The sequence below is a fragment of the Phaenicophaeus curvirostris genome, chromosome 1 (genome assembly GCF_032191515.1).
Source record: "Phaenicophaeus curvirostris isolate KB17595 chromosome 1, BPBGC_Pcur_1.0, whole genome shotgun sequence".
Classification (NCBI taxonomy): Eukaryota; Metazoa; Chordata; class Aves; order Cuculiformes; family Cuculidae; genus Phaenicophaeus; species Phaenicophaeus curvirostris.
In genome coordinates this window covers 35,187,047-35,213,437 of record NC_091392.1, presented here as the reverse complement: position 1 = coordinate 35,213,437, position 26,391 = coordinate 35,187,047, and the positions used below count along the sequence as shown (strand labels likewise).

General features: G+C 39.6%; 1 protein-coding gene across 2 annotated transcripts; it reads right to left on the bottom strand.

The window, feature by feature from the left end:
* Positions 1–780: 780 nt before the first annotated feature.
* On the bottom strand, positions 781–24,785 carry MDM1 (Mdm1 nuclear protein). 2 transcript variants are annotated; one of them, XM_069852521.1, is made up of 15 exons: positions 24,765–24,785; positions 23,611–23,716; positions 20,874–21,235; positions 20,317–20,451; positions 18,135–18,284; positions 15,962–16,095; positions 13,724–13,823; positions 10,145–10,183; positions 9,599–9,774; positions 7,919–8,197; positions 6,050–6,195; positions 5,804–5,928; positions 4,651–4,909; positions 3,513–3,581; positions 785–1,327 (listed from the first exon to the last, which is right to left on the bottom strand). In XM_069852521.1, exons 1-15 carry the CDS (start codon positions 24,780–24,782, stop codon positions 1,221–1,223), a joined length of 2,205 nt encoding a protein of 734 aa, XP_069708622.1. In that variant the 5' UTR covers positions 24,783–24,785; the 3' UTR covers positions 785–1,220. The 2 variants fall into 2 exon arrangements, with proteins under 2 accessions (XP_069708632.1, XP_069708622.1); XM_069852531.1 differs by lacking the exons at positions 23,611–23,716; positions 24,765–24,785 and adding an exon at positions 23,224–23,345 and having other exon boundaries at positions 781–1,327.
* Positions 24,786–26,391: the final 1,606 nt, after the last annotated feature.

Below are 26,391 nucleotides of genomic sequence, written 5' to 3'. Positions count from 1 at the left end.
CCTGGATCCTCCCTGCGACCCTTCTTGTAGATGGGCACAACATCAGCCAGCCTCCAGTCCAGCGGGACTTCCCCAGTCTTCCAGGACTGTTGGAAGATGATGGAAAGGGGTTTGGCCAGCACATCCGCCAGCTCCTTCAGTACCCTTGGATGAAACCCATCCGGCCCCATAGACTGTGGGTGTCTAGTCGGGCTAGCAAGGCTCTGACCACCTCCTCTTGGACCATGGGAGCCTCATGTTGCTCCTCTAGCTCCTGGGTTTGTACACAGACGGAACGACTTTCTTTACAATTAAAGACTGAGGCAAAGAAGGCGTTAAGTACCTCAGCCTTTTCCTCATCTCTTGTCCCTGTCGTTCCTTCTGTGTCCAATAGGGACTGTATGGTCTCCCTAGCCCTCCTTTTATTATTTATATATTTATAGAAGGATTTTTTGTTATCTTTCACAGACTTGGCCAATCTGATTTCTAGTTGAGCCTTAGGCCTTCTGATTTTTTCTCTACACAATCTCACTTACCTCCTGTAGTCCACTCAAGAAGCCTGTCCCCTCTTCCAGAGCCCATAAACATTTCTCTTCTTCTTGATATCACTCAAGATCTCTCTGTTCAACCAAGCTGGTTTTCTCCCCTGCTGGCTTTTTTTCCGGAACATGGGGATGGCTTTCTCCTGAGCTGCTAGGATTTCGTTTTTGAAGAGCTCCCAGCCCTCATGGGCTCCCTTGCCCTTAAGTACTGTCTCCCATGAGACTTTGCCAACCAGCCTTCTGAAGAGTTCAAAGTCTGCCCTCTGGAAATTTAATGCTACTGTCATAATAAAGCAACTAAGGTGGTTGGTGAATAACGGTGCTGCCTCTGAGCACTGTCCGAGGTCATACTGCATGACTACAGGAGAATACCTTGAAAAGTAACAGACAGGTTGCATAAAAAATGTCTCAATTAAAAATTATCTGTTTCAAAAGTTGCCACTGGGAAAAAAAAAGTTGTTGTGACACAGTGAATCAAGACACAACACTCAAATATAAACAACCTACATTTTCAACATTGGTTTAAACACTGTAATTTTAAATTGGCATGTCAAGTCCGAAAATTTGAGCCACATTAGTGAAAAGTGAAAGAATGCTACATGATACCTACAATCACAATTATTTTTTTAAAATGTACACTACAACCTATAAAAAAAAAATCATTTTACAGAACAGTTTCTATACAACAGATGGGAGAGATCATGTCTTGCCCCAGAAATCCTTCCTCTTCTGAGCTCGTTCCAGTATCTGAGATGCAAGCGAGCTGGATGCTGCAGAGCGAGCCGAAATCTGAGACAGCCTGTCATCTGTGAGGAAAGCAACAAGAGAAAACGTAAATAGGAACACTAAATACACATATTAAAACGCGGTTGACATTCATGGCAGACTTGAAGGCGCAAATATTTTTATATCCTCTATCACAACGGATGCTAAGATACACAACACACTTTAATTCTATTACTTGAGAGCACTACATGCCTAACTCTTGACAAACTTCAGAATGAGATCCCTACTGTCACCTGGGAATTGCCCAGCTCTCCAAGTCATCTTTACACTCACTCTCCTCTGTCAGAAGAACTCAGAAATCACTCCTCTGCCACTGAAGTCTGTATGGACTAGACTGGCAATGACATGTTCATGCAAGCAACCCACCACTTCAAGGAAAGCAGACAACCTCGGAATAACGCACAACTAAAATATCAGAACCTTTGTTGCCGAAAGAGACCTTCTGTGTCAAAACCAGTTAGTGTGCCAAAAGCTGTTAAAAGAAATGTGTCTTCTGAAGAAAACAGGAAGTTTAACACAAAGACTACAAGAAGCATGGCTTAAAAATGTACTTTTGAAAGGTCTTCCTTTTGAATACAAGGTCCACTTCATACCCAGAAGAACTCTTAGTGTTAAACAGCCTGGACAATGCTTCTTTCATAAAGCCCAACATTATACTTCTTTAACATCAGTATTAAAATGTTGCTACAGTTCTATCAAGATGCTCTCTATGAAAAATGACCTTAATTAACCCATTTTCCTGCAATGCATTGCAAAGAACTGTATTACTACTTTCCAACCCTCACCATCAAGAAAAAAATCAACAAAAAAATTCCACAACTCAATCCTGACAGGACCTGTATATTGTCAGTGTTTCAGCTAACTTCTAAGCAGCATTTCTAAATTCTTGAAGCACAGTGATCCATACACAGACTTATCCAAACACAGCCCAGAACAGACTTACACACTACGCAGAACAACTATATGTCCATGCATGAGAAAAGCGCTAACTGCACTTCTGCAGCCATTGCCATTGGAATAACTCCCAGGTTTGTATGTACGTGAACAAATATGGGCATATGAAATATCTGTGAACTGGCACATTGCAGCTGTTTTTGAAAGCTCATCCATAATCACTCAGCTCATAGGAAAAAAAGGTAGCAGCAGTTACAGTATTTAATCTGCGCGCAGCAAGCTTGTGGGAAGCTGCAGAGTACTATAGGATTTTTGCATGTTTTATGCAGATACACAGATACTTGGCTGAGCCATCTGCACAACCCACACATTTTCCAGCCAACTGCAATGAGTAAAACAGAGAATCAGCCTGAACCTTGGTTAAAACCAAGGAGCAAACAAGCATAAGGGGTACAGAAAAAAAGCTTTTGGTTGCGCTGGGGTATGTTTATAAATAAACCGCAATCAGATATAAGCTTGCTCTGCCCATATTCTAATCTGAACCAAACACAGGTGATTGCAACTAGCACCACACCAAGCTCAACCTCATATGCCATGCTAACGATGTATAGCAGCCCAGGCTAATGAGGCTACAGTGCCTGTGGGTGACTCACGCTACTGCAAGAGTTTATTTGTATCTGCCCATAAAAGGGTGAAAAAGATGCACTGGTGGGCTACACACTGGATGCTCCTCCAGATTAACTTCACAGTAAACAAAAAATAACAAACCAGCAAACAGAACAACAGGATGCCATAAGTACCCCTAATACACTCAGCAGAGGAACAGGTCAGAGGGATCATTTTAAGCTGCATATCTGGTGCTCCGGTCTCACAAGCAAAATCTTTATCTTAAGATTTCTGGTACCTTTTAAGCTGCATCCAAAGTTACTGTAGTTGCAACTTGGGCTATGATCATTTTACAGTTTGCTTCTGTTGCTATCAACACAAAGGCTTAAAAAATGTGCGTGGAAGAAATGATTTTAGCTATGGAACTGAGCAAGCTATAGTAAGCATATTGAGCCACTATGGCCTACTTAATATTCAGCCACATTTAATGGTTTATTCACAGTAGAAGATACTTTCATATTTGCACTTTAGGCTACTAAGATGAACATTTTCAAACTATTTTGATGAAATCACACAGTAGTTCATGCAAACACATAAACCAGTATTACTTACTGCATTCAGAAATCTTACCATGAGTGCAAAAGTAAAAATAAACCTATGTAATATACACATAATATATAATTAATACTTTGGTACAAGAAATACCTTCATCATTATAGTTTCTTTCCTGAAGGGGTAACTGGAAAGATCTAATTTTTGGATTGCCAACATTCCCTAAGAGAAAAAGTCAAAGGCACAGTTTTGAGTCGTTTCTAAATAGACTAAGGACAATATTTCATTTTAGAACATTTTAAAATCTTTCAACATTATTTCCAAAACCTGAGTCTCAAATAGCAAACATACCAAAAACTCCATGAGGCTCCTTTATGCTAAGCTGAGGTAAAATAAACTTACACTACTGTATTCTTCTCAAGGCATCTATCTTTGGTAGATGCCACAAGATGATTACTGAACTGCACCCAAGGTGCTGAGCTAGAACACAGCACAGATTCTAACCTTTTCTGGATTTCACCATTCTACTTAACCTGACAACTACTTCCACTCTAGAATGGAATACCACTTTATTATGGCTAATCTTTACAATAAGAGGACCAAGCACTAAGGGACCCCTTAAGCAGCTATTGGAAGTCTTTCTAGAACAGATAACTTAAGGACATAAACTTTATTTTGAATAACGGGTGACAGAGTCTTTTCTTAATCAAATTTATGTCCCCAGTGCCCCTAAATATTGATAAAAAAAACTTTGAAATGCTCCAGCACAAAATCCTCCCCAGCCAATAAATTATTTTTTTCAATATTCAATAAAACTTTTATAGATGGCTTTTTTTGTTTCCTTATCCTGCAGAAATATTTAAGGAAATTATCTCTCAGAAATCCACAACTGCAAAATAATACCATGCTATGAAGGTCCCCAGTTACACATCGCTGTTGGTAACTGCAGTTGGAAAAGCCTCACAGCATCCATTTGTAACCTAAAGATTAAAAATTACTAAACCGAATTATCCTTATAATGATTAAGTACTTAATTTTGCCTTATTAATCTCAGTAAGACAACAAACCACTAGAATACAATTATATTAGTGGAAACTGACACTAGGGTGGAGAATTGTACACACTTCCTGAGCAAGACTAAATATATAACAGAAAAGCTTTTGTTTACAAACTACACACTCTGTAGAGCCTGTAAGGCAGCAAGCTCAGCAGTCTCTTGGCCTGAACACTGTACAGTAAGCATTTCCATCCTGCAGGACTCTAACACAACCAGTTAATACACAAAACCCACCACAATGCTGGAATTCTGGATCCTTGAGAGTCCCTTGAATACGACGAGAGGGACTCCAGTAAGGCATAGAGCAGCTTTTGGCTGACTTCAGCAAAGGAGGTATGGAGGAATGCTCTTGATGGGCTGAAGCAAGATGAGCTTGCTGATCAGAAACGCTGTCAGGATACCGTTGATCCTGCCTAAGAGGCAGAGGATCCAAAGTTCCCAGTCCAGCAGGTGGAGAGGTAAGGAGTGAAACAGGTTCCACTGCCACATCAGGCTAAAATAAAACAGAAAGAAGAAACCCCAAACACAAAACTCCAACATCTCATATACAGCCTTCGAGTACAGATCCTCACATATGCCACAAATGTTGACTTTACACTGTTACACGTCTCATGAGGATACTGAAAGAATAAGTATTTCAAGTTTGTCAGACAGCATAAAGAAAAACTACTCCTTATAACAAGTTTAGTGTGGTCTGAAAGTAATCTAGTCAGGTCATCCCAAAAGCTTATTTTCTTCACAGAAAAAACCTGTGTTCTCATATTTTAAACCAACTCCCCATGCAACTGTGTCTGTTTCTGTTACAGACCTTACTACAGAGGATGTATGCAGTGCAATGTTAGCTGTCTTTCTAGAACACAGACTGAGCAAAACCTGACAAAAAAACCCACAATTTTGAGAGGAAGACAGTTAAACAACTCCTAAATGTTTCTATTTTTCCTTTAGTGCAACCTGCAAAGTAAAAGAAGCACAAAAGCGAAGTAAATGTAGAATGAAACTATCACGGCACATTTACCTATCTTGCACAGAGGCACCTAGCCTCTACTTCTTGAATTTCTTTCAAATCAAGGAATCTGGAGCTGTGGCACATTTCACTGGCAACCTACAGTAATCTCAATGGGGAATTCAACAGCTCCTGATGGGAGGTTTTTTTTTATTTATTTTCCAGAAAAAGCCAAAATAGAGTTCATCCAATCTCACACCGATAGTCTCAGCTCCTTTGCCTGATATCCACAATAACTTAATTTATTCAGACATCGGCCTTATTTAGTCACAGACACTGAGAATTTTGGAATAGTAAATGACAACTCAAGAAAAAGATTTATTAACTGAATTATTCACAATTACTTAAAAAGCATATTCCTAAAATGCCTCTTTTCTGGCTCACCCGGAAGGACCTTCTCTGTGAAGCTTCTCTTGCACCTGGCTTAGCTGAAGAAATGCCTGTTCCTAAACGTCGCGTTCTCTGCTGTGAAGACTTGAATTTAGGAGGAGACACTAGAACCGCACCTCCTATTGCCGTGGAGAAGATGAAAAAATGTTTTATTGCCTTAAATTACCTAATAAATTAATTCAAACATGTCTTTTTTCTTTAGTTCTTGAAATACTGCTTTGCATTTAAAAGTCTTTTTACCAACAGCTGGGGTAGTGAGATCATGATGAGTCCTCTGAGCTCCACCAAGCGCTCTCAGCTCCGGAGTAGGAAGCCTGCCGCCTGTCCTCGAGGATACAGAAGAAGAATCTGACACAGCTGCAGAATTCAATACCACGGCATTCTCACTGCAAAAAATGAGAAATGATTAAAGGATTAGCTAAGGACTAAGGACTTCTGCACTCAAGCTTTTTGTTTCCAATACATTCCTAGAATGAATGAAGCCTCACGCAAGACAGAGCCATAAAACACCAGCAGCCAGTAGCAAAATCATCTGCTTGCCATGGGGGTTGTGGATTCCAGCCCTCAAGCCTCCATTTCTCTGTTTTATTTTATACATAACTGGATAAAGTATGTACACAGTCTCAAGCTGCAAATTCAGGCTCCCTCTGTCACAATAAACCTTGAATGTACTGCTGCACAATCACAGACACTCAGCAGGAGGGGTGGAAAGAGTACTCACCCAGAAAAACTTTGAAACTGGTTGCCACCTTAGAAGGTCGGAAGGTGGGTTTCACTCTTTTCAGTCAATGGGGTGGAACTGAAACTAAGTATCCCACATTTACATAACTCCTAGGTTATTAAATGAACAAGCATCACCACTTCTGTCATCTTCCCCCAGACGCCTTTCGAAAGGAGGTGGTGGCGCACCTACACTGCATAAGGAGCCTGATCCCATCAGTGCATGCTAGACACACTCTGAGAATGTCTAGGCAAAGAACACCACATCACTAGCTCTCAAGTAGGCTTAAATAACACATTAAGCTGCTCTGCATCACCAAGTCCAGAGCATCTCTGCACACATACAACCACACTGCAAGATGACAGAAAATCTTCAATGTCAGAGACATATCTATGAACTACATGTTTAGAATTAGATAGAAACTTAAGAAGTTTTTCAGGATGGTGGCTCTGAAAGCCTGCATTTAATTTCTATTTGAGTCTAACATCTCCATCTTTCTTCACCTGGGTTTTGCACGCAGGTTACTGTCCCCAAAGGAGACAATTGCAATTCCTTATCTTTGATCTGCATTCCAACACCAAAGATAAAATGCAATGAGAAATACAAAATGCTTAGATGGTGTGGTAACAAGGGCCAAAGTCACTCAGATTTAAATATCTATCAAACTAAAACAATGTTCTACCAAAAAAAGTATGCAAAACTTGAACAGTAAAAATCCAGATACTTCTGTAACCAGCTATGATTTGGGTCTTTCAACTGTCAAATACAGTATTATGCACTGTACTACACACATACTCAATTGATCTCTCATGACTTCCAAATACCCCTCCACTTTTGTCCCACCTATGCTCAGCAACAAAATCACCAGTGACTGCTAGATGCTAGCTATGTTTTTCTCCCAATTCCCTGAACCTGTTCAAGAAAAACAGATGCTTAAGTACAGGTTAGCAAGTATTCTATCCTTTCAGCCCTAACAATCCTACGTTGTCAATTTGAGGCAATTTAATTTTCACTACACTTGGCTGCTGTGTAATGAACAGTCTGTTCAAAGAGGCCCATACTACAAATTTTATAGTTTTGGAAAAAAAACATTATTTTATGCTTTTTATTATTTATAATAAAAAACCTTTTTTTATGCTTTTGCAAACTTCTGCCTTGCAAGATAGATATCCAGTATTCTTAATGGTAGATCCATTTCCATCAACAAATTCAGTGTCTCAAACCTTTTCATTCCCTATCACGCTGCTCAAAACAGAAGTAGTGTCACACCAACTTACACTCTTAAAGTAAAACTGATTTAAAATAAAAATCAGTTAACATATAACTTTTTCTTCTAACGTCACAGAAATTTTTATATATATACACACCACAGAAATGCTCAGTTTTACCCTTCAATTTTCTTATCTTCATTGACATCCTTATTGTTTCCTTCTGACTGCTGAGCCACAACTGCAGCCTGTTCATCCTGGTTTAATTCCTCTTCTGTTGACTGCTGATTCTCCCTTTCTTCAGCACCTTCGCGTTCACCCCAAGCTAAACGCCTTTTGACTGGAACTGTTAAAGCATCTGACATTTCTTTCTTTTCAGTGCTATCCTGGTGTGGCTGTTCTCCGGAGTCAGGCTGCTGCAACATTTTGGGGCTTGGTGTAGCCTCTTTTTCAGACACTCTAAGAAACAAAAAAAAAAAAAAAAATCAGTGTTTCATACCATCGATTTGCATGATACACATGTCCATGTAAAACACATTCATCCAGTTCAAAAGTACAGCTGAGATATTAAAAAGTGGTACAGTTGACATGATAAATCGTCAAATTTCCACTGAAGTTCTAACTGATGTTTAAGCACAAACCATTTTCTAAATAGATTCTATGAAAACTCTTTCTGGATTGTCATTTCCAAAAATGTAATGTAAAATTAGGGCTTGATTTCCAAGTTAAACAACAAGTTAAAATGTCAGAAATGCTCGAAAAATAACTACTTCCATGCAAAGGGACTGTACGATGGCACAATTTCAAAAGCCAAGCAGTTTAGTAGACTTTTCTCTAGGCACAAGTTTTGACAGTCTTAAACTCTCAACTGCTCCCAGCAATAAGTGCAAAGAAATGAGATCAGTAAGAGGATCTGTATTTCACAGGCAAAAAATAAACAAGGAATCAAAAAATTTGCACCAAATTTAATATCACACATTATAGTGTAATACTTATACGTGTCATCCCCCAAACCGTATTAGAGCTAGAGTCATGCAAATGAGTAAATCTCTCCCACATACAAGAAACAAGTAGTGCACATATAGTAGACTAAGTGCACTGCAGAGAGGCATCCAAGGCACTGTGTTTAAATATCAGATCTTAAAGAAGCCACAGATGGCTTTTTTATTTCCTCCTTGCTTCAGCAATAGCTGTCTGTACATTTTACTAAAATACTAATTCTGAATTTTCTTGCCAAGGGGTTTAATACCTGCCAATTCTAATGATCTTCAACGAAAGGAGAAAATGGATCCATGCCATTCCAGTTCCTATGCCTTCATCTCAAAACTAAACAGTGTGTAAGACTCAACCACAAGATTAATTAATCTTGACAAGAAGAACATTGATAACATCTGAGTAGGCAAAACATATTTCATATCATTCCAGTGGGAAGAAGAATCTTGTTCCAGTATGACTCACTGTGAAATTCCTCCAGACTTGATGAGACTAAGGTTGCCACACTATACATGCATTTGTGGAAAATTATAAAGGAATAACTTCCTCTTCTTCCAGAAGATCGGATTGTGCCTCATTTTCAATTTGAGCACAGATCAACTGATACAGCTGTGAAAACGTAAATGTCCTCAGCTGTTCTACAGAATTTACACATCACAGAATGGCACAATTGCCCACATCAGAAGGGTATTTGAAAGACCATCTGGTGCAACCTTTCCTAGGGAAAGGGAGCCCAGATGAGGTTATCTTGAACCCTGTCCAATCACATCTTGAACACAGTCAAACATCTAAGCTATGCTAATCCTATTTTCAGCATTTCGCGCTGTCTCGAAGCTATAGAACAATAGGCAGGAATAACAACCTTACCCAGCAAGATCGAGCGCTCTGATGTTGTTGCTGATGCCTTCTTCTGAACTGGAAGTTGAAGACACATCCCAAAGACTGTTATTATCGGACAGGATCTGATTGAGATGATATCGGGAGAAGTGCGTTCCCTCTACTCGTTGTCTATAAGCCTTTGCTCTTTCTCGAAGTTCTCTCACCTGCACATAAAGGTTTTGTAACTTGCATATATATTTTATATGTTCACTAACAGGCTGTAAATTTAGAACATATTTGCATTAGCGAATGGCAGCTAAAGGAGAAAAGCAAGTTACTCATAATACAGGGCCACCCACAGCACAAACATCACATGCTGCAGTAAATGCAACAAAAGGAAAGCAAAAATAAAAAAGTGTGTGTTTAGTAAGCATGTTTCAGCCACAAAGCAAGCAAAATTGTCAATTACTCATTCAATGAGCACAAAAAGTTATACAGCATCTACAAATAAGTTTAGTGCTGGATTCTAGTTTTTCCATCAGTGCTCAGACACAATGCTCCAAACATTGAAACAGAAACTTAGACGCAACCAACCTCCATATACCACATGGAATTTAGGGTGTTTTGAGATGCCTAAGGAGAGGAATACAGAATTATTTTAAAACTTATTTTTCTTTCAGCACTGCGCTGTTGAGATGCAAGTTACTTTTGTAATTTTATTTCAGAGTAAGAAATTAAATACCAAAAACCGGTTAACATAGCTCTATGCTGCCTCCCTGAGATACAGCAAAAACCTGTAAAACAAATACATCAGCACTGCTGTTTCACCACTTTTTGTCAAGCTTACGGAAATTAATTTAGATTTCTAAGCCTTAACACTCAAAAGTACATTCATTACACATCAATTTATGATTATTTGAAGTCAACAGATCTATGTGCATTCCTAATACTGAGTTTGTATGCTGTGATCACTGCAACTGCCTCTAGCTACGTTAATCTTATCTCAGTGAGGAGCTGACAACTACGTGAGAACTCTTGGTGTTATTGTATGTAAGACATAATATCAAAATCTTTCCTTCTAGGCTATCAGTAACTGCAAGAATGAGATGTCAAGTTTAGTCTTAAAAAACAGTGATAAGCCCTCTCTTTAGACATTATACTGCCAATCTTCCTCTACCATTTTTATGGTTAGAACTATTTCAACACTCAACACTGTTTTGTGTCCCTCACCCAAACACAATTGAAGTGCAGGAAGAAGAGCAGAACAAAAAACTTCTATGTTTATATGATTAAAAATAACTTTGTGATATTTTGTCAAAGGGCAGGAAAGTAATACTGACACTTCCTCTAGCACATTTTCATAACTTTTCTTATTTATCCTTCTTTCATCATAGACTTTGCATCATTTTCCTGGCAAGGAATGGAGTTAAGTGGGCCAAATTCCACTATACCCACTAAAAGTAACTGGATGCAGCAGATGGAAATTCACTCAGCCCACACCAGCTAACATCCCACAATCTGACCCACTGAACTTCCACAGAACAGCCCATTACAAATATAAACTTGTCATTTTAAGAGAAGAATTTAAAGTCTGAGGTGTAAGCGATCTACTGGACTATTCATTTTAAGCAGAAAAATGAAAAATTAGTCATGATAGCCACAACAAAAGGAACATAGATCCAGAGCAACAGGACACTGCAGCGGGGGAAGAATACTATGTCTCCAGTGAATTGTGAAGAAGTACAAAGGACAACTTTCCCCTTCAGTGACCCAGCAGGCAGCATTATCTCAGCAGGACACAGGCCTCAGAGTCCTACTGTGACTATGAATTGCCTGCATTAATTTTTCAAAAGCATAATTCAAAGAGACTTTTTTTTTCATTCTAACCAATTTTTTTCATTGCTGAAAAGCAACCTTTAATAATACATTGCAGAGTAGCAGCCTAAGAGTAGTTACTATATCAGAATATTATTACGGTCTTTGCCTGTTTAGGCTTAGATGGACTCGATGATACGTGGGTCTCTTCCAACCTGGTGATTCTATGATTCTATGAAGTCTGTTTTGGACCCAAAGTTACCCATGTGTGGTCCCAGCTAAGGGGAACACCAGAGTGGATCAGTCAGAGTTTATCTTCTAACCACTCAGGCTAAGCAAAGACGTTCTATGGGCACCTGTAGCAGGTGTGAGTCTCAACAATCAACCAAAGGTACAGGTCAGATACAATCTGCAAAACATTTCTCCGTGTCAGTGAAAAATATTGGGAACAGGTACGGAATTGTTCAAAAACCAAAAGGGACGGCTGGGCAGCCCCTATTGCGAATTTGTTATTACAGACTTAAAATTAATGTGGCTCTTCTAGCTACCCAGCACAACTCCTTCATTCAGAAGGCCCAAAAAATTCTAATAATTCTTTTTTGAATTCTTCATGCCTAGTCAAAGTGACTTCTTTCTAGTTTTCTCCAACTCCCTTGTCAGCAAGAAAATCTCATGGAAAAGTCAGACACATCCAAACCACTTACCTACAGCGTGAGAATTTCTTGGTTTCTCATACACTCTAATTAAATGCCGCATATATTTACTTCCTACTTTTCTCAAACCCAGCCCAGAGGGGATTCTGCCTGGTAGAGCAGAACACCCATCCTCCACTCACAGTCTCCTCAGCCTTCTCCCTTGACAATACTGCAATGACTCCTCCCAGCTGGCTGCACCACAAACACAACATATTCCAAGGTGATGCGTTCCTTTCCCTTTACTTGCCTACCAGTCAGCTGCTCTTGAAGCCGAGCACAGCTCCTGACAGTTTTGAATGTTACTGACACAACACCCAGTCTCCACACAGAAGTCCTACGTGCCAGAAAAGTGACATAATATTCTACAGAAACTATCTGTGTACCACTTAGTGAGGCAGCACACAATAGTTCAAAATATTCTACAGCCTTAGTTACAGTAAATGTAATGCATATATCAATATACATCAGAAGTGCTTGGTTTTAGTCCTCTAACATCCTCATGAGGCTTTTTTCAACAGAATGGATTATCTCACACATGCAGGCACAAAATCTGATTATGAATCGTAACATACTACAATATACTTTAAACTTCAAGATCTAGTTCTCATTGAGTATTTTGCATATATTTATTTATTTTTGCCTGAAAAAAAAGATAATTACTTGCTAGATCAAGTCCAGTGAGAAAATACAGGACTGAATGCTACCACACTACTCTTGCAATTTCCAGAGAATGTTATTTTCAAAATCCCAAAGCCCAACACCCTAGAGCCATGCACTCTAGTTCTAGCAACACATCAGCCGGATCCCAACCGATGAGGAAATTCACATTTCCAACTATTTAACGGCACACAGCGTCTCATGAAGGCTCAATCAGCTGGGAGAAGCCTACATCGATTCAGCGATATCTGGCAGCCGCAGGACTAGCTCTAGCAGCTTCTTAGCACACTGTTAACAGTTTTTATTCACTTGACTAATTCAGGAAATCATACTCAACAATCCTGCTTAGAAATCCTATGGTCTTGAAGCTGTTCAATGTTTCCAGAGTTCTTTCAAATGAATTCCTATATGGTATAGTACTGATCGTAGTTACTGGATGAACTACAAGTAAATACTTAGGTTAGCTGAAACTTGCAAGAGACATTCTTAATTTTCTGTTGTGTATGACTGACTCCAGCTGACTGCTTTGAATGCATTCAAGCATGCTGAGCTAGTAAACTGATTTTGACTATCCAGCTGATCAAGCCCAATACATACAATGGCCTTTTCTTTTTATTACCCTGGAATCTCCTATCATCTAATTCTACATTTTGAAGACTTAGCTTGTTACAATCAGGCTAGACATCAAGACTAAAACTACTTGACCTAAACGACTGTGTTCTCGATAACCCTGATTTGTAAGGCAAACAAAGCTCCTCCCTCACTTTGCATGTCACATTAATACATTTTTAACTCAGTTGTCCCTTTTTTTTTTTTTTTTTAACTACCTATTACACTGGCTTGTCAGAACTTCATCTTATTCGGGTATTCTCCTTTGCGAGCTTGAGTCATTAGCATTACAATCTCAAAAGTGTATCTTACAAACACTACAATTCAAAGCGTTTTCTTCATAGAAAAACCAAACTACAAAGCATACTCAAGCTTCAGACTTTTTAAGAGTACTCACCTGGTTGGGAACTTTACTCCTACTACGAAACCAAACTCCATCTTTGTAGAAATACTGAGCTGGAGACAAAAATTTTGACCTATATTCAGTGTTCATCTTCCTAAGAAATCAAGAATAAAACAGGTAAAAAAGTAAAGCCTGACATCCAGAAGGCTCTTTAAGAAAATTTTAACATTAGAGCAACAATTGTAATTGTATTTATATTTAAATGCCAGCACTGAGATGTGAAAAAACCATGACTTGTAAGGTAGCTCATCCATAACAACACAACTAGGAAAGCTGTGCAAAAGCTCAGTCCCAGACTGGCTCTTCAGTCAGTCACCCTAGCTGGTTGTTCCTCACAGCCCTTCTGCCAGAAGCTTTTGCCCTGACAGCCAAATCAGCAGAACATAATACACAAAAGCCTCAATTAACTTCAATGCACAGTGCACCATCTTAATTTAAGTCACTGCTGAAGGTGCATTGAAGTAAAAAAGGTCTGGTGTGGCATGTCCAAGGCATCTCCTTTTAAAAACTCCACTTTAAAGGCACACTGCACATGGGTGGGGTGAACTCTCCGAGCTAGAAACATCTGACTACAGAACAATGGTCAGCATAATTCATCTGTGTCCTACTGGCTTTGATCTTCTAAAGGTCTCAGTAGCTGAAAACATGTATTCATTTTCCCTTCTGCCACACACATACATACAAAGAAAAATTAACCTCTTCTAATAGCAGGCAATAAGCAAAACTTCAAGGCCTTAAACACTGAACTGTGGATTTATTAGCTTAAATCTAAAGAAGTTTTTGTTTCAGAACATTACTAACTTTATTTTAATATATTCAGCATTGCGTGAAAAAGCTCCCTCTTTCATTTCTTCAGAAATGGATCATAAAAGCCTAAAGTCAGAGAATAAAACGTACTATGTAAAAAGAAAAATACGGAGACAAAAAATCCTTTATATTCAAAATGTCTTTCTATATGTCTCATTCTTTGAAACTGATAGAATTCCTTCATTTCGGGTTGCAAAATTAATGGACTAGCTCAAAAAACACATCACTGCTGTGCCTTGATCCCAGCCATTCTGCTGCAAAAGCAGGGGATATAACGCAGCTTGCATACAAAGTGACAGTCCTGTCTGCATATTGAGAACTTTTACATTTTGACAGCTATTTGCCCAGTGAGCAGTTAGGAAACTTTCGTCCTATGCTTCTACACTGAAGAAATAAAAGGCAGAAATTTGTCCTTAAATCAAATAAAGTCATAGCAAAAGATGAAGAATTTTACACTGCAAAATTGACTACAATCTACTATGTCAAAGAGCTATGAAAACCAGAGTTAAAGGTTTCAGCTACACTTATATCCACTCAGTTCTTCATAAAGCAACTTCACTTTTAGAATTTTGGGTGATCATTTTGTAATTATCTCCCAATATCCAAGAGCATTCAGATCTAAGCAAGTCTCTTCTCCCATCTCTAAACTAACGCCCTTCATGCCACCAGAAAGTCAGGTGAACAAATGCAATCACTGGGACATACATTAACCACAAAGATAGTAGAGATGCATTAATTTAGGTATTTTAAAACCTACAAACATTCTGGGGTTTTATTTCTCTTGGAATATCTCAAATGTGTAGAAAATGAAAATATGAGTTCAGTTCCTGCAATGCTGGATGTGGCAGAAGAAAAAGATACTTTGATAGCGCTCAGTAACATACAACTTAATTTTATTTCCACGCTTGTCAGATTACTCTAAATGGGGCAGATTCCTTTACTTCCCTTCACCTCATGTGTTCGCTTTTGTTATTGTGGGACAGAAAGTGGTATGGACTCGAATAAAGCAGACATCAAGGACAACCATCACAATTTTAAGGTGCGGAGCAAGCACAGGAGAGCAGTTTGAAAGGTGACTACAACTTCCAAAGCACTCGCTGAAAATTTAGCAGCAGCAGCACTGCACCAATTTAATTTCATTCATGTTAAATTTATCAATACTATCATTATTGCACCAGAAGGTTCAACTGAATGAGTGTGGTTACAAAACCTCCACTTCCACTGCCCAGAAAAGGGGATGGAAATGAACACCAGGTCTAGATGTACCCACAGGGAGCTCAAACACAGCACTGCAAGGGGACAGACATTGCATTTGCCCTTCCAACTTTACAATGGTGCAGTTAAAGGTCATCATCCACCATTCTAAATATGAGGTTGCTGTACACCACCTACTCACTAGGCTAGGTTTTCCTATTTTATACATACCCACGACTTGTATGTAAAGAGAGGGGTTTTGGACTGATATGTTGCTTATTTTTTTGTTTAGGATGTTTCTGTTCTGATTTCCCTTGTTTTGCTGCATCTTCTGCTGGCTTTTGAAATGGTTCTTCCCTCTTACTCTAAGGCAAAGATAATTTTAAAAATACCGTATTAGCTAAAAAACTGAAAACCCTTGTATTCCTTTTGACATAAAACTTTTGCAAAAAGTTAATTTTAATTTAAATTGTCTACTGTTTTGCCTATTTAATACAAAGAAGAATGCTACATTCCTTTGTTAATACAAACATAAACTAACAAAATGCCAAAGCTAAGATTCTGAGTACAACAATCAGTTAGATGATCCATTTTGTATGCTTTGCAAAACGAATTTAACGTGAGACACAGAAATGAAAGAATATGATACTTGCACATTCTAACTGCAGCCGGAGTTGCGTGTAGGACTTAACAGCTACACCTTCTGGAATTTGTAATATATATAAAAAAATCCAACTCTTAACTTTCTAGTCCAATATAAACCAATTTATAAAAAAAAAAACCAAAAGGCAAATTTTTAGTTTGCTGCCGTTCTGGTTTATAAGGCGTCAGACTGACTTATTCAGTTTTCTCATCAAGTATTATTTTTCCTGCTCATTTTATCCTCTCAAAAATCTCATGCACTATTTCTGATTCTGCTAGAGATCTTTACAAATACTGTTCAAGAAAAAAAGAATGGAAAGCAAGAAAAATAGACCACCAAATCTCCCAAAACTTTTTCGATATATTCATCAGAGAAAAAATATCAGTATAAATAATTGTTTTAGACAGTTTCACAGAAGTTTCCTTCTCATGCCTTCTTTTCCTTCACTTTATTAGTTTTCATGGGAAAATATAACCTGAAATGCCAGTATTAAAAACAAATAAATGTTTCCTAAAAGCCTCATGTCTTTCAAGCTTTCTTCACATGTGATAAAGGGGCAAACAGGGGCATAAAATTCCTTATTCCAGATGAGATTTAAAGCACTGGACAGGTCTGGGCTCTCAGTGATAAAGTCTTCAAGCCAACAATCATTTTTAAAAACGTGAAAAGTACCAATGGCTTAAACTGAGCCACAGGCACTCCATGTTAACTATGCATTTTGATCAGTAATGGTCCTAGTGAATGTGTTGTCTGACAATGGCTATTTTCTGTTTTATCAAGGAACAAAGATGGGTACTGAGGAAACTTGTATGTCACCCTTCTACCTGAAGGACAGGTAGCTAACCTGCAGGAATTTAGGTAACACTACACTTGGCAGCTTGGTACAAAAATAGACATTCATCTGTCTACCTTGCAAAACAGTTTAGCTGTCACACAGTCTAAATTGCTATCGCTTATTTTTAGAAGGTCTCAGTCCGAATCAATTCAATTCTATTAAATGTATCTGGTAAAACAATGGCTATAGCCACATCTCCTAAAAGTCCACTTATGATTGTCCAAGCTAACAGCAAAACAAGGAAACGCCAGGCCTCAGACAGACAAATTACTTTAACAAAATACATTTTAATGTTTTCACTGGAATAACAGAGCCTACATAGATGACACAGCATCCTGTTATAGTCCTGCACTTACTTTTCAACTTATCACGGCAAATGGAAATTAATTGTAACCCTTCCTCCATATTCCTTCAAATTACTATTGGCTGAAAATCAGTTCCAACTGAGCCATCTTCTATACATCAAAATACTTTTCTTTTAATTCACACTGTCTGATTTATGAGATAAAAAAAGTTTCAGACCTCTAATCCAGCCCTTCTGTATAACAAGAGACTACTGTGGAACCACAGCAAGCATAAATTGGACACTTAGATTTCAGAAACTATTCTAATGACTAAAAAAAGTTTCAATGGAAACAAAAAACCCTCACTTGAAATTAAAAAATTACAATGACAGGAGAAACACTCACAATGTCATTGCAAATTGAACAAACACACTACAGGAACTACAGAACTGCGTACAGAAATATTCAAGAGCAAAGAAAACTGTACAGTGTTATCTTCAACCTTTTACAGCAAAACTGAGTCCAGCAACAGCTATAAAATGTAACCAAAAAACTTCAAAGTAAAACCAATCCCGCATTATAGAAAAGAACAATCAAAACTATAGAAGTATACTAATGCTTTTCTTTTAGGAAAGTATTTACTTGCTCGTGAGCTGGAACTTCTTTCTGTTCTGAATCACTCCTCTCTTGTGGACCCTTAACCGGAGTGGAGTCTCTGAAATCTCTCTCATATGCAGTTTCAGAAGTAATTGCAGGAGTTTTAAACGGAGGCATGGATTTACTTGTGTAAATCTTCGGGGGGAAAGAAAATAAAACAAACAAAAAGGTGGGATTTGCTTACCTTAAGGCTAAATTTCCAAAATCATTCAACCAATTCATGCAAATACACTCATGTATGCACAGAGACACAGTCGTGTACAAATAAAGACTAATTAACTTCCAGGACAATTTGAAGAGAATTTTTTTCTGATAAAAATACCTTTAAAAGTGACCGAGTCAGACACAGTTAAACCTGTGGTCAAAAGCTGTTCTTACTGTTTACTAACAGAGGTTTTGTTTATTTGGGAAGACAGTTACTATTCAGAGTTGTATGTAGAATCATGGTTTTTAAAATGTGTACCATAAAACTTCCCTGTGAGCCCCTGGTATGTGTCCAATCCATAAGTAACAGATAACTGTTCAGTGTTTTAGAACTGGATGCTTAAGGCTTGTTAATTTGAGTTGTCCACTCTTCTCCAATCAATAGTATATTATAAAGCAAGGTAGAGAATCTACCTAATACATGGTCAGGTTATCAACTCCTCACAGGGTGATGAATTAAAAGACCACCCTATATGTCACAAGTATACATTTTCTCCAGTTTTGCTACGAGAGTTTAGTTCGGACGTATAAACTAACTTGGATAACTTTGATGTTTTCACAGAATCTCCTACAGGGAAAGGTATTGTCATTATTCAGTATTCACGTATATCCTGCATCATATCAATACAATCAAAAGAATATCAGTTTGTTAATACACATAACTTTTATCACTTAATTCTAATCTTAAGTTTAGAACCTGCAAATATTTATATATATTTAGATCTTCTCTAAGTTCTATTTATCTAAGGTTTTATAGTGCCTACAGACTTACAGTGTCTTATTCTGTACAAGCTGTGAAAAAAAATTTTGCTATTTCAGATTTCAGCATCCATCTTCTGAAATAGGACAATATTCCCAAGCAGCAATAAAGAAATTATCAAACTGATTTCTAATAGAATCAAACTGAATTCTCCATGAAGTTTTCCATAAGATGACTTTCTGGGACCTGCCTCTTCCTCAAGCACTCCAGCGTCTACACTGTTGTCACGCATTTTGGTGAGCTTTCCTTCAATAAGGGACTGCTGGGAAACAGCTCAAAGTAAGTCTGTCTGCTTGGTATTCCAACAAGACAGGAATATTTTTATAGGGATCGATCCTAGTTATCAACATTTGTTGCCTCTGAAAGCCATTACTAAACAAATCTGCTACCTATAGGTACCATATCTAACAGTCCCATTAATCTATACACTCCTGGTGAAGAAACAGAACACAAGATAGAAGCAGAAGTGTCTGTTTTATACTGTAAAATGACCAAAAGACTGTCTGAATCCCTAAGTCCTGATCCCAGTAATAATGAATTGAAAACATAAAGCAGTCTCACAGAGATCTGACCAGAACAAAGTTAAAAAACTCATGAGATATATTAAAATGTCACAAGAGTCTCTTAAAAACAGAAGACTCCACTTATAAATACAAGCAGGTATCATAAAGAAGAAAAAACACTACAAATACCTACTTTAGGGCTTAGAAGTACACATGCACAGAGATGGAGACTAAGAAACTATGGAAACCCTTAAAAATCATGAGAATAAATCGTGATAACTAAGTGATTTCAGTGGCGAGATGTATTGTCACAATACAGAACATTTGAACACTCCTCTATTGATCAGTAATATACTAGATAACAAAAATAGTAAAACTGAAAGGCAACACTGAGTAAGATCTTACAGCTCCTAAGGTAAGTTAATGCAAACACAAAAAAATGGTTCTGATAGAAAGGACAAAATACCACCAGGGATAAGGAAAATGAGTAATTAGACCCCACTACAATAAAGAATCACAGGGAAACAAATCTATTTATACTGCATTTATGTATATTGAGAGACAAAAAATAAACATGTAATAACATTCAAATTTGTCATTCCCCTGCCAAAAGAGGAAGAAAGGAAATCTTGGAGGGTAAGCAACTTCACTGATACATAAAAGAACATATTCATTTCCTTTCTGGATTCTTTAAAGTTACCTGTTCAGCTTCAAGTATTGGTGACTTTTCATGAGGACTCTTCCAAACAAATTGGCTTTGATATTCAGAATTTCTGGGGAACGTATTTAAATGTGAAATATTCATGCCCGCTTTCCTCTGAAAGACTCTGTGAAGCTGACAACATAAAAAAGAAAAAAAAAAAAACAACGAATGTTCCCTTTCCTACAATGTTTTGCAAGTCAGCATCTTTCAATGTACACTTTCAAACAAGTGGTTTAGTTTTTGGTTGTATGAATCAAATTAAAGCAAAGTGCATTTTCCTATTATAGTCAAAAAATCCAAAAAGTCTATATATTGTTGCCTAAATCCTTGTTTAATTGAAATCAACCTAGTGACCTAAGTGGAACCAAAATCTGGTTTCAAACGTACTGTTCTCCCAACACAGAAGCTACAATGTAGAATATCAAAATACAGAACTAAGGAGAGTTAGACAAAACAGGCTGCTGTATGTGTATTAAATTACTGTAAGCATCAGATTAGTAATTTTTGTACTGGCCAATGGAAAAATAAAAAAAAAAACCCAAATCTTCCCTTACCCCATTACCCATTTTTTCTAATTCTTTTTTTGGAGACAAAAATGCTTCATTTTGATTCGGTGGAGCTGCAGAGGGTGATCTTTTCATGTTGTTTTCTGCAAGGACAAGAGCCATTTCGCCTCTAGAATCTACCGAATGTGACTGAACTTTTGGGGTAGGTCTGGGTCCTTCTGGTGCTTCAGTCTTTTCCTGATTCACATCATCATCATTGTGGTCTGTGTGCAACTCTGCAGTCCTAGGAGCTTCAGTTTCATGTGGGTCATTCAAATCACAATCTGCTGTCCATTCAAAGTACTTTGAAATCTGTGGATCATGGTAAGGTACCCTTCTCTTGGAAATGAAGTTTGGTTCTCGTGTGATTCCTGAAGAAGACATATTAAGTTTAAGAAAAACATTATGTTGAAGACATAGTATCACTCTATTACAAGAATGAACTGAGTTTATGATATAACTGATTATTGGAAAAAGTATTTCAGTACCTTTGAGTAATGACACCCTATCAATTATAGGCACAGCTATGAAATTCTGTCTTCTTTCCTATCTGCTGATGCCCTTCCTTTGCACTAAAGAAAGGTGGTAGCATGGTGCTCCAGGACCATGCTGGATAAAACCCTATAGAGCAACTATGGCCAGAGGACAGTCTTTTGCAAGTTGACTCTGGGAGTTGAATAACAACAACAAAATTAACACAGCCAGTGAAAAGAATGTGGTTAACACAAATATAGAATTACCAACATGCAGTGAAAAAGCAGGCCACAAATACTTCTCATTACATGCACACAATACACCTACCTTGCTGAACAGGTTCTCACTGATTATGACAGTGGCAGATCCCTATCCATCTAATACAACTGTGATTTAAAATCAGATAGTTGGTGACTTTTTACAGTACAAACACAAAAAACATTTCCAAAATTGTAAAAAGACTAGGTAATAAAACCAGGTATCAAGTTATTTAAAATAATTGCTGGTCTTTACACATACAGATGAAAGTAAAATTACACCACCATTTTAAGCAGAGGACTGAATCACTGAACACATTTAGAGTGGGAAATCATAATCCAACTGCAAAGCGCTCAGCTGTGATGGAAAAATAAGTGAAGGTTCCTAACTAGCTGAAAGGAACACTTTCTAGGAGAGGGAGAAACTCCTATATCATGAAAAAGCAACACAGAAAGGGAAAACAACCTATGTTGCAAGGTACACAGAATGTCTGTATATCCAACTACATATACAGGTGGCAGGAGGTAATTCCAATGGAAAAGCACTGGAAAAGTAGCAGGAAGGAACTCAGAGGACTTGCAGCTGTTAACTTTTTGTGGTAATGTTCCAAGTCATTCCTAAAACTGCTGAGTGAGTTTCAACAGGAAGAACTATAAGTGAATTATCAATAACAATGCGCAAGCTCTATGGGACGTCAAGTGACATTTGAAGACATAGATGGTTAAACAGCCAGAAAAGAGGCAGGAGTGAAAATGAATGCAAAGGTGGAAGGAAAACACTCCTAAGCACATATAAAAACACCGCTACAACATGAGGAGAAGAAACTGCTGTATTGCTAACTCATGACTTTATTGCAACTCTTGTAAAACCTGCAGTTTAGTTTGATTTGAAAAGAAGCATAGATTAAAATTTCAAAAATAAGTTAGTGTGTTTGGATGCTAAAGTGTTAAATAAGTTAATGTGTTTGGGTATTTCATAACTCATGGAAGTTATACTCTTTGATATAGGCACTTGTACACAGAGCCATGTTTAAAGACAGCAAGGTTAAAGAAATACTTATTTTGCAGTAATGCAAAAAAGCAGTAATATATATGGCATAATCTTTAGTAAAATTGAATTATTTATTAAAATGTCTAGCATCTTGACCAAAAACAAATGCTACTCAGAGTGGTTGGTTCTTTATTACTAGGCTGTAATTTAGAACAGTTATCATATTGTAGGAATGAATATACTGGACCCTAATTACACAGTGTGCATAGTGCGGTTGCACTGAACTGCACAATTTTGTTAATCTGTCTTGTGCCACTACAATAATTCCTATTTTTTACCACTTCTTTTCAGAGCACTGCAGTTGTCATCACCCTCCAGCTTATTCCTATTCCTCAGATCCCTATGGGCCTTTCAGTCCAGATGCTATTTCCTTTGGCTTTCACTTTCTAACCCCGTATTTTCCTGACATGATAATGTCTACAACCCTTAACTCCTACACTACAGCATCACCAGCTTTTCCATTTAATGTTCCTCTTTTTATTTCAGTTAGCTCACTCTATAAGTCTCTATAAAAATTTTACTTTGTATCAAACTTTGCCCCAAGTTCATCTCCTATTAAGCATGGAATTCTACTTACTGTTTCCAAGCACCACAGGTAACCCAATGCCTCCTTCTACACACCTGTGGGTTAACGCTGCATCTGTGCTTCATCTTTGGGATTCAGTTTGTGCTGCCTGTCAGACACCACGTATGATTCATGTTTTATATAAGCATCACTAACATTAAAAGAAAGTTTCAGTGCAGCCAGAAAGAATACGACATGCAAAATCATATTGTAAACAATGACCAGGAATATACTTTTAGCTGTATAAAGTGGGGAAACTGCAAGCACTACCAGTCCCTGTGGCCACACACTCAATCACAGCCAACCTCTCCAGGCCTGTGGCAGCCCAGGCTCATCCTTATCACAGCTTGGACAGCACCAGCATTTGCAATCAAGGCAGCAGCTTTCAGGGGCGCTTACCAAACTGATCCGACCGAAGTCCTGCCCACAGGGATTTCTGCTGTTGTGACGGGCTACAAAACTCTGGGGTTTTCCATTTGAAGTTTCTCTTGTACTCACTCAGTCCCTGCAGCAAACAAAGAGGTGTCTGTCATGTGACCAGCGTATATCCTGCTTCCCTGCTGCTGTTGGTAACGGGTCTCCATGGGGAAAACACCAACAAGGTCACCACAGCGTTTAGTTACACTGGCAGGGTGCCCTGCATCTTCTAAACTCACCCCCATCAAAGCGCAAAACCTACTTGATTGCCCTCCGAACAGCAGGAAACAGCATCAAACAATTTCACGCATCAAAAAAAGTATCCAAAACCTTATTTATCTATTTGAGTTAATAAAATCCCAGGAATAAATACAGTCTGAACCCTCTGTCACCCACACAGGGAAACACAGATCCATAGAATGTTTGGGATTGGAAGGGACCTTAAAAGATCACCCAGTTCCAACCCCCCTGCCATGGGCAGCGACACCTCCCACCAGCCCAGGCTGCCCAAGGCCCCATCCAGCCTGGCCTTGAACACCTCCAGGGATGGGGCAGCCACAGCTTCCCTGGGCCAGGGCCTCACCACCCTCATCATGAAGAATCTCTCCCTACCGTCTAATCTACATGTTCCCCCTTCCAATTTAAAGCATGACTGTACTCTTTCTGCCTTTATTAGCCAGCACTCCTCAGCGCACGGGTCTCCCCTTCCTCGACTGGCACCCCAGGCCATGCTGCACCCTGCAGACCCCACTGGGCAGACCCTGCTGCACCCCCAGACCTGGCTGTGCCAACCTGGCTGCAACCCCGACTCAGCTGCACCCCGACCCTGCAGCATCCAGGATCCAGTTGTGCAAACCTGGCCATGCCCCCGACCATGCTGCACCCCCCAGGCCCCGCTGCACCCCTCAGACCCCTCGGTGCCGACATGGCTGCACCCCAGACCGAGCTGCACCCACTCCAGATTGTGCTGCACCCCTAGACCCTGCTGCGCACCCCAGACCCGGCTGTGCAAACCTGGCTATACCCCACAGTCAGCTGCACCCCGACCCCACTGCACCCCCAGACCCTGCTGGGCAAACCTGGCTGCACCCCCAGCCGCTGCCGCCCCCCAGTGCACCCCCAGCCGCCCCGCTCACCCCCGCGCGCCCGGGCATGGCGGGCGGGGCCGCTGCCGGCAGAGCCGCCGGGCGCCTGCGCGGGGCGGAGCGAGCGCCGGGGGGCGGGGCTGGAGCCGGGGAGGAGGGAGGGAGTTGGGGGGGGTGGGATAGCAGCGTGAGGGCTGCGGCGTAGTGAGGATATGGAGCTGTTGGAGCGGGTGCAGAGGAGGTGACAGGGATGATCAGAGGGCTGGAGCACCTCCCGTACGAGGACAGGCTGAGAGAGTTGGGGTTGTTCAGCCTGGAGAAGAGAAGGCTCTGAGCAGACCTTATAGCGACCTCCCAGTACATGAAGGGGCTGCAGGAACGGTGGAGAGGGGCTGTTTACAAAGGCTTGTCGTGATAGGACGAGGGCCAGTAGGTATAAACTGGAGAGGGGCAGATTTAGACTAGACATAAGGAGGAATTTCTTCCCCATGAGAGCGGTGAGGCCCTGGCCCAGGTCGCCCAGGGAAGCTGTGGCTGCCCCATCCCTGGAGGTGTTCAAGGCCAGGTTGGATGGGGCCTCGGGCAGCCTGGGCTGGTGGGAGGTGTCACTGCCCATGGCAGGGGGGTTGGAGCTGGATGGTCTTATGGTCCCTTCCAACCCAAACCGTTTTATGATTCCATGAAAAAAACAGAATTTATAAAGGAAAAAGTAAGTTCCCCTACCTTTCTGGCGGCTGTGGGATGGCGTGCCAGCTGCCGATCCTTCTTTGCCACCTCACCCGACCTCACCAGCTGGTCAGGAGACGCTAATCCCACCTTCTTGCTCAGATCTGACCTCAGGACTCGCCTTTTTGTCTGCCTTCCTGCTGCTAATCTCCACCTCGACTTTCTTGGACTCTTAACAAATCAAAAAGAACTGAGACGGTGGTAGAAGAAGGACTAAAATAGTCTGAACAAAATGGCTTGGGCGATCTGTTCTCCCTCTGCCCGTGGCTGCTGGCCCTCCCTTTGTCTTTATTTTCAGTAGGATCTGCTGCTGGTTGCTGATGCCTCCAGTGCAGTGTAAGCTTCTTGAGCAAGGGTTTCACAGCCTCTGTGTCTGCAAAGCACCCTGACAGACCTGAGAAGAACAATTCACTGCCAGTCCCACTGACTTAAGCCAAGTTTAGGTCCAGTTGGACCCTGTATAAAAGGCAAGCAACAATTTTTTACCATTGATACGAGGGAGGAGAGAGCACCAGCTGGTGATGAACAGCATGCGAGCAAAGTAAAATGTTCTTCTGCAACATAAACAGTGGGGAAAAAAAGAAAGATGTGCTGCATTGATAGTGTTTCCAAGTTTCACACATCTTTATTTATGAATTTCAAGATCATGACAATAACAATTTTGTTATAATTTACTTGCTGATTGCACTTGAAACTGCTAGTTCTGCCAAATAAAGTAGTTTGTTCTGTTATTACAGTGGTTTATTTTGTAATGTTCAATCTGGTCTAGTTCAGTACATTTTCTAACATAATGCGCAAACTTGTTATAGAGTGAAAAGCCAGCGGGCAGACTCCTTGTTGAAAATACAAATTCCAAGTTTGCCAGGAATCTTTCTTCTTTGATGTGTGAAAACATGGCCAAATATAATTTCAGTATGTTTTTAAGATGTTTTCCACTGAACCATACTATAAT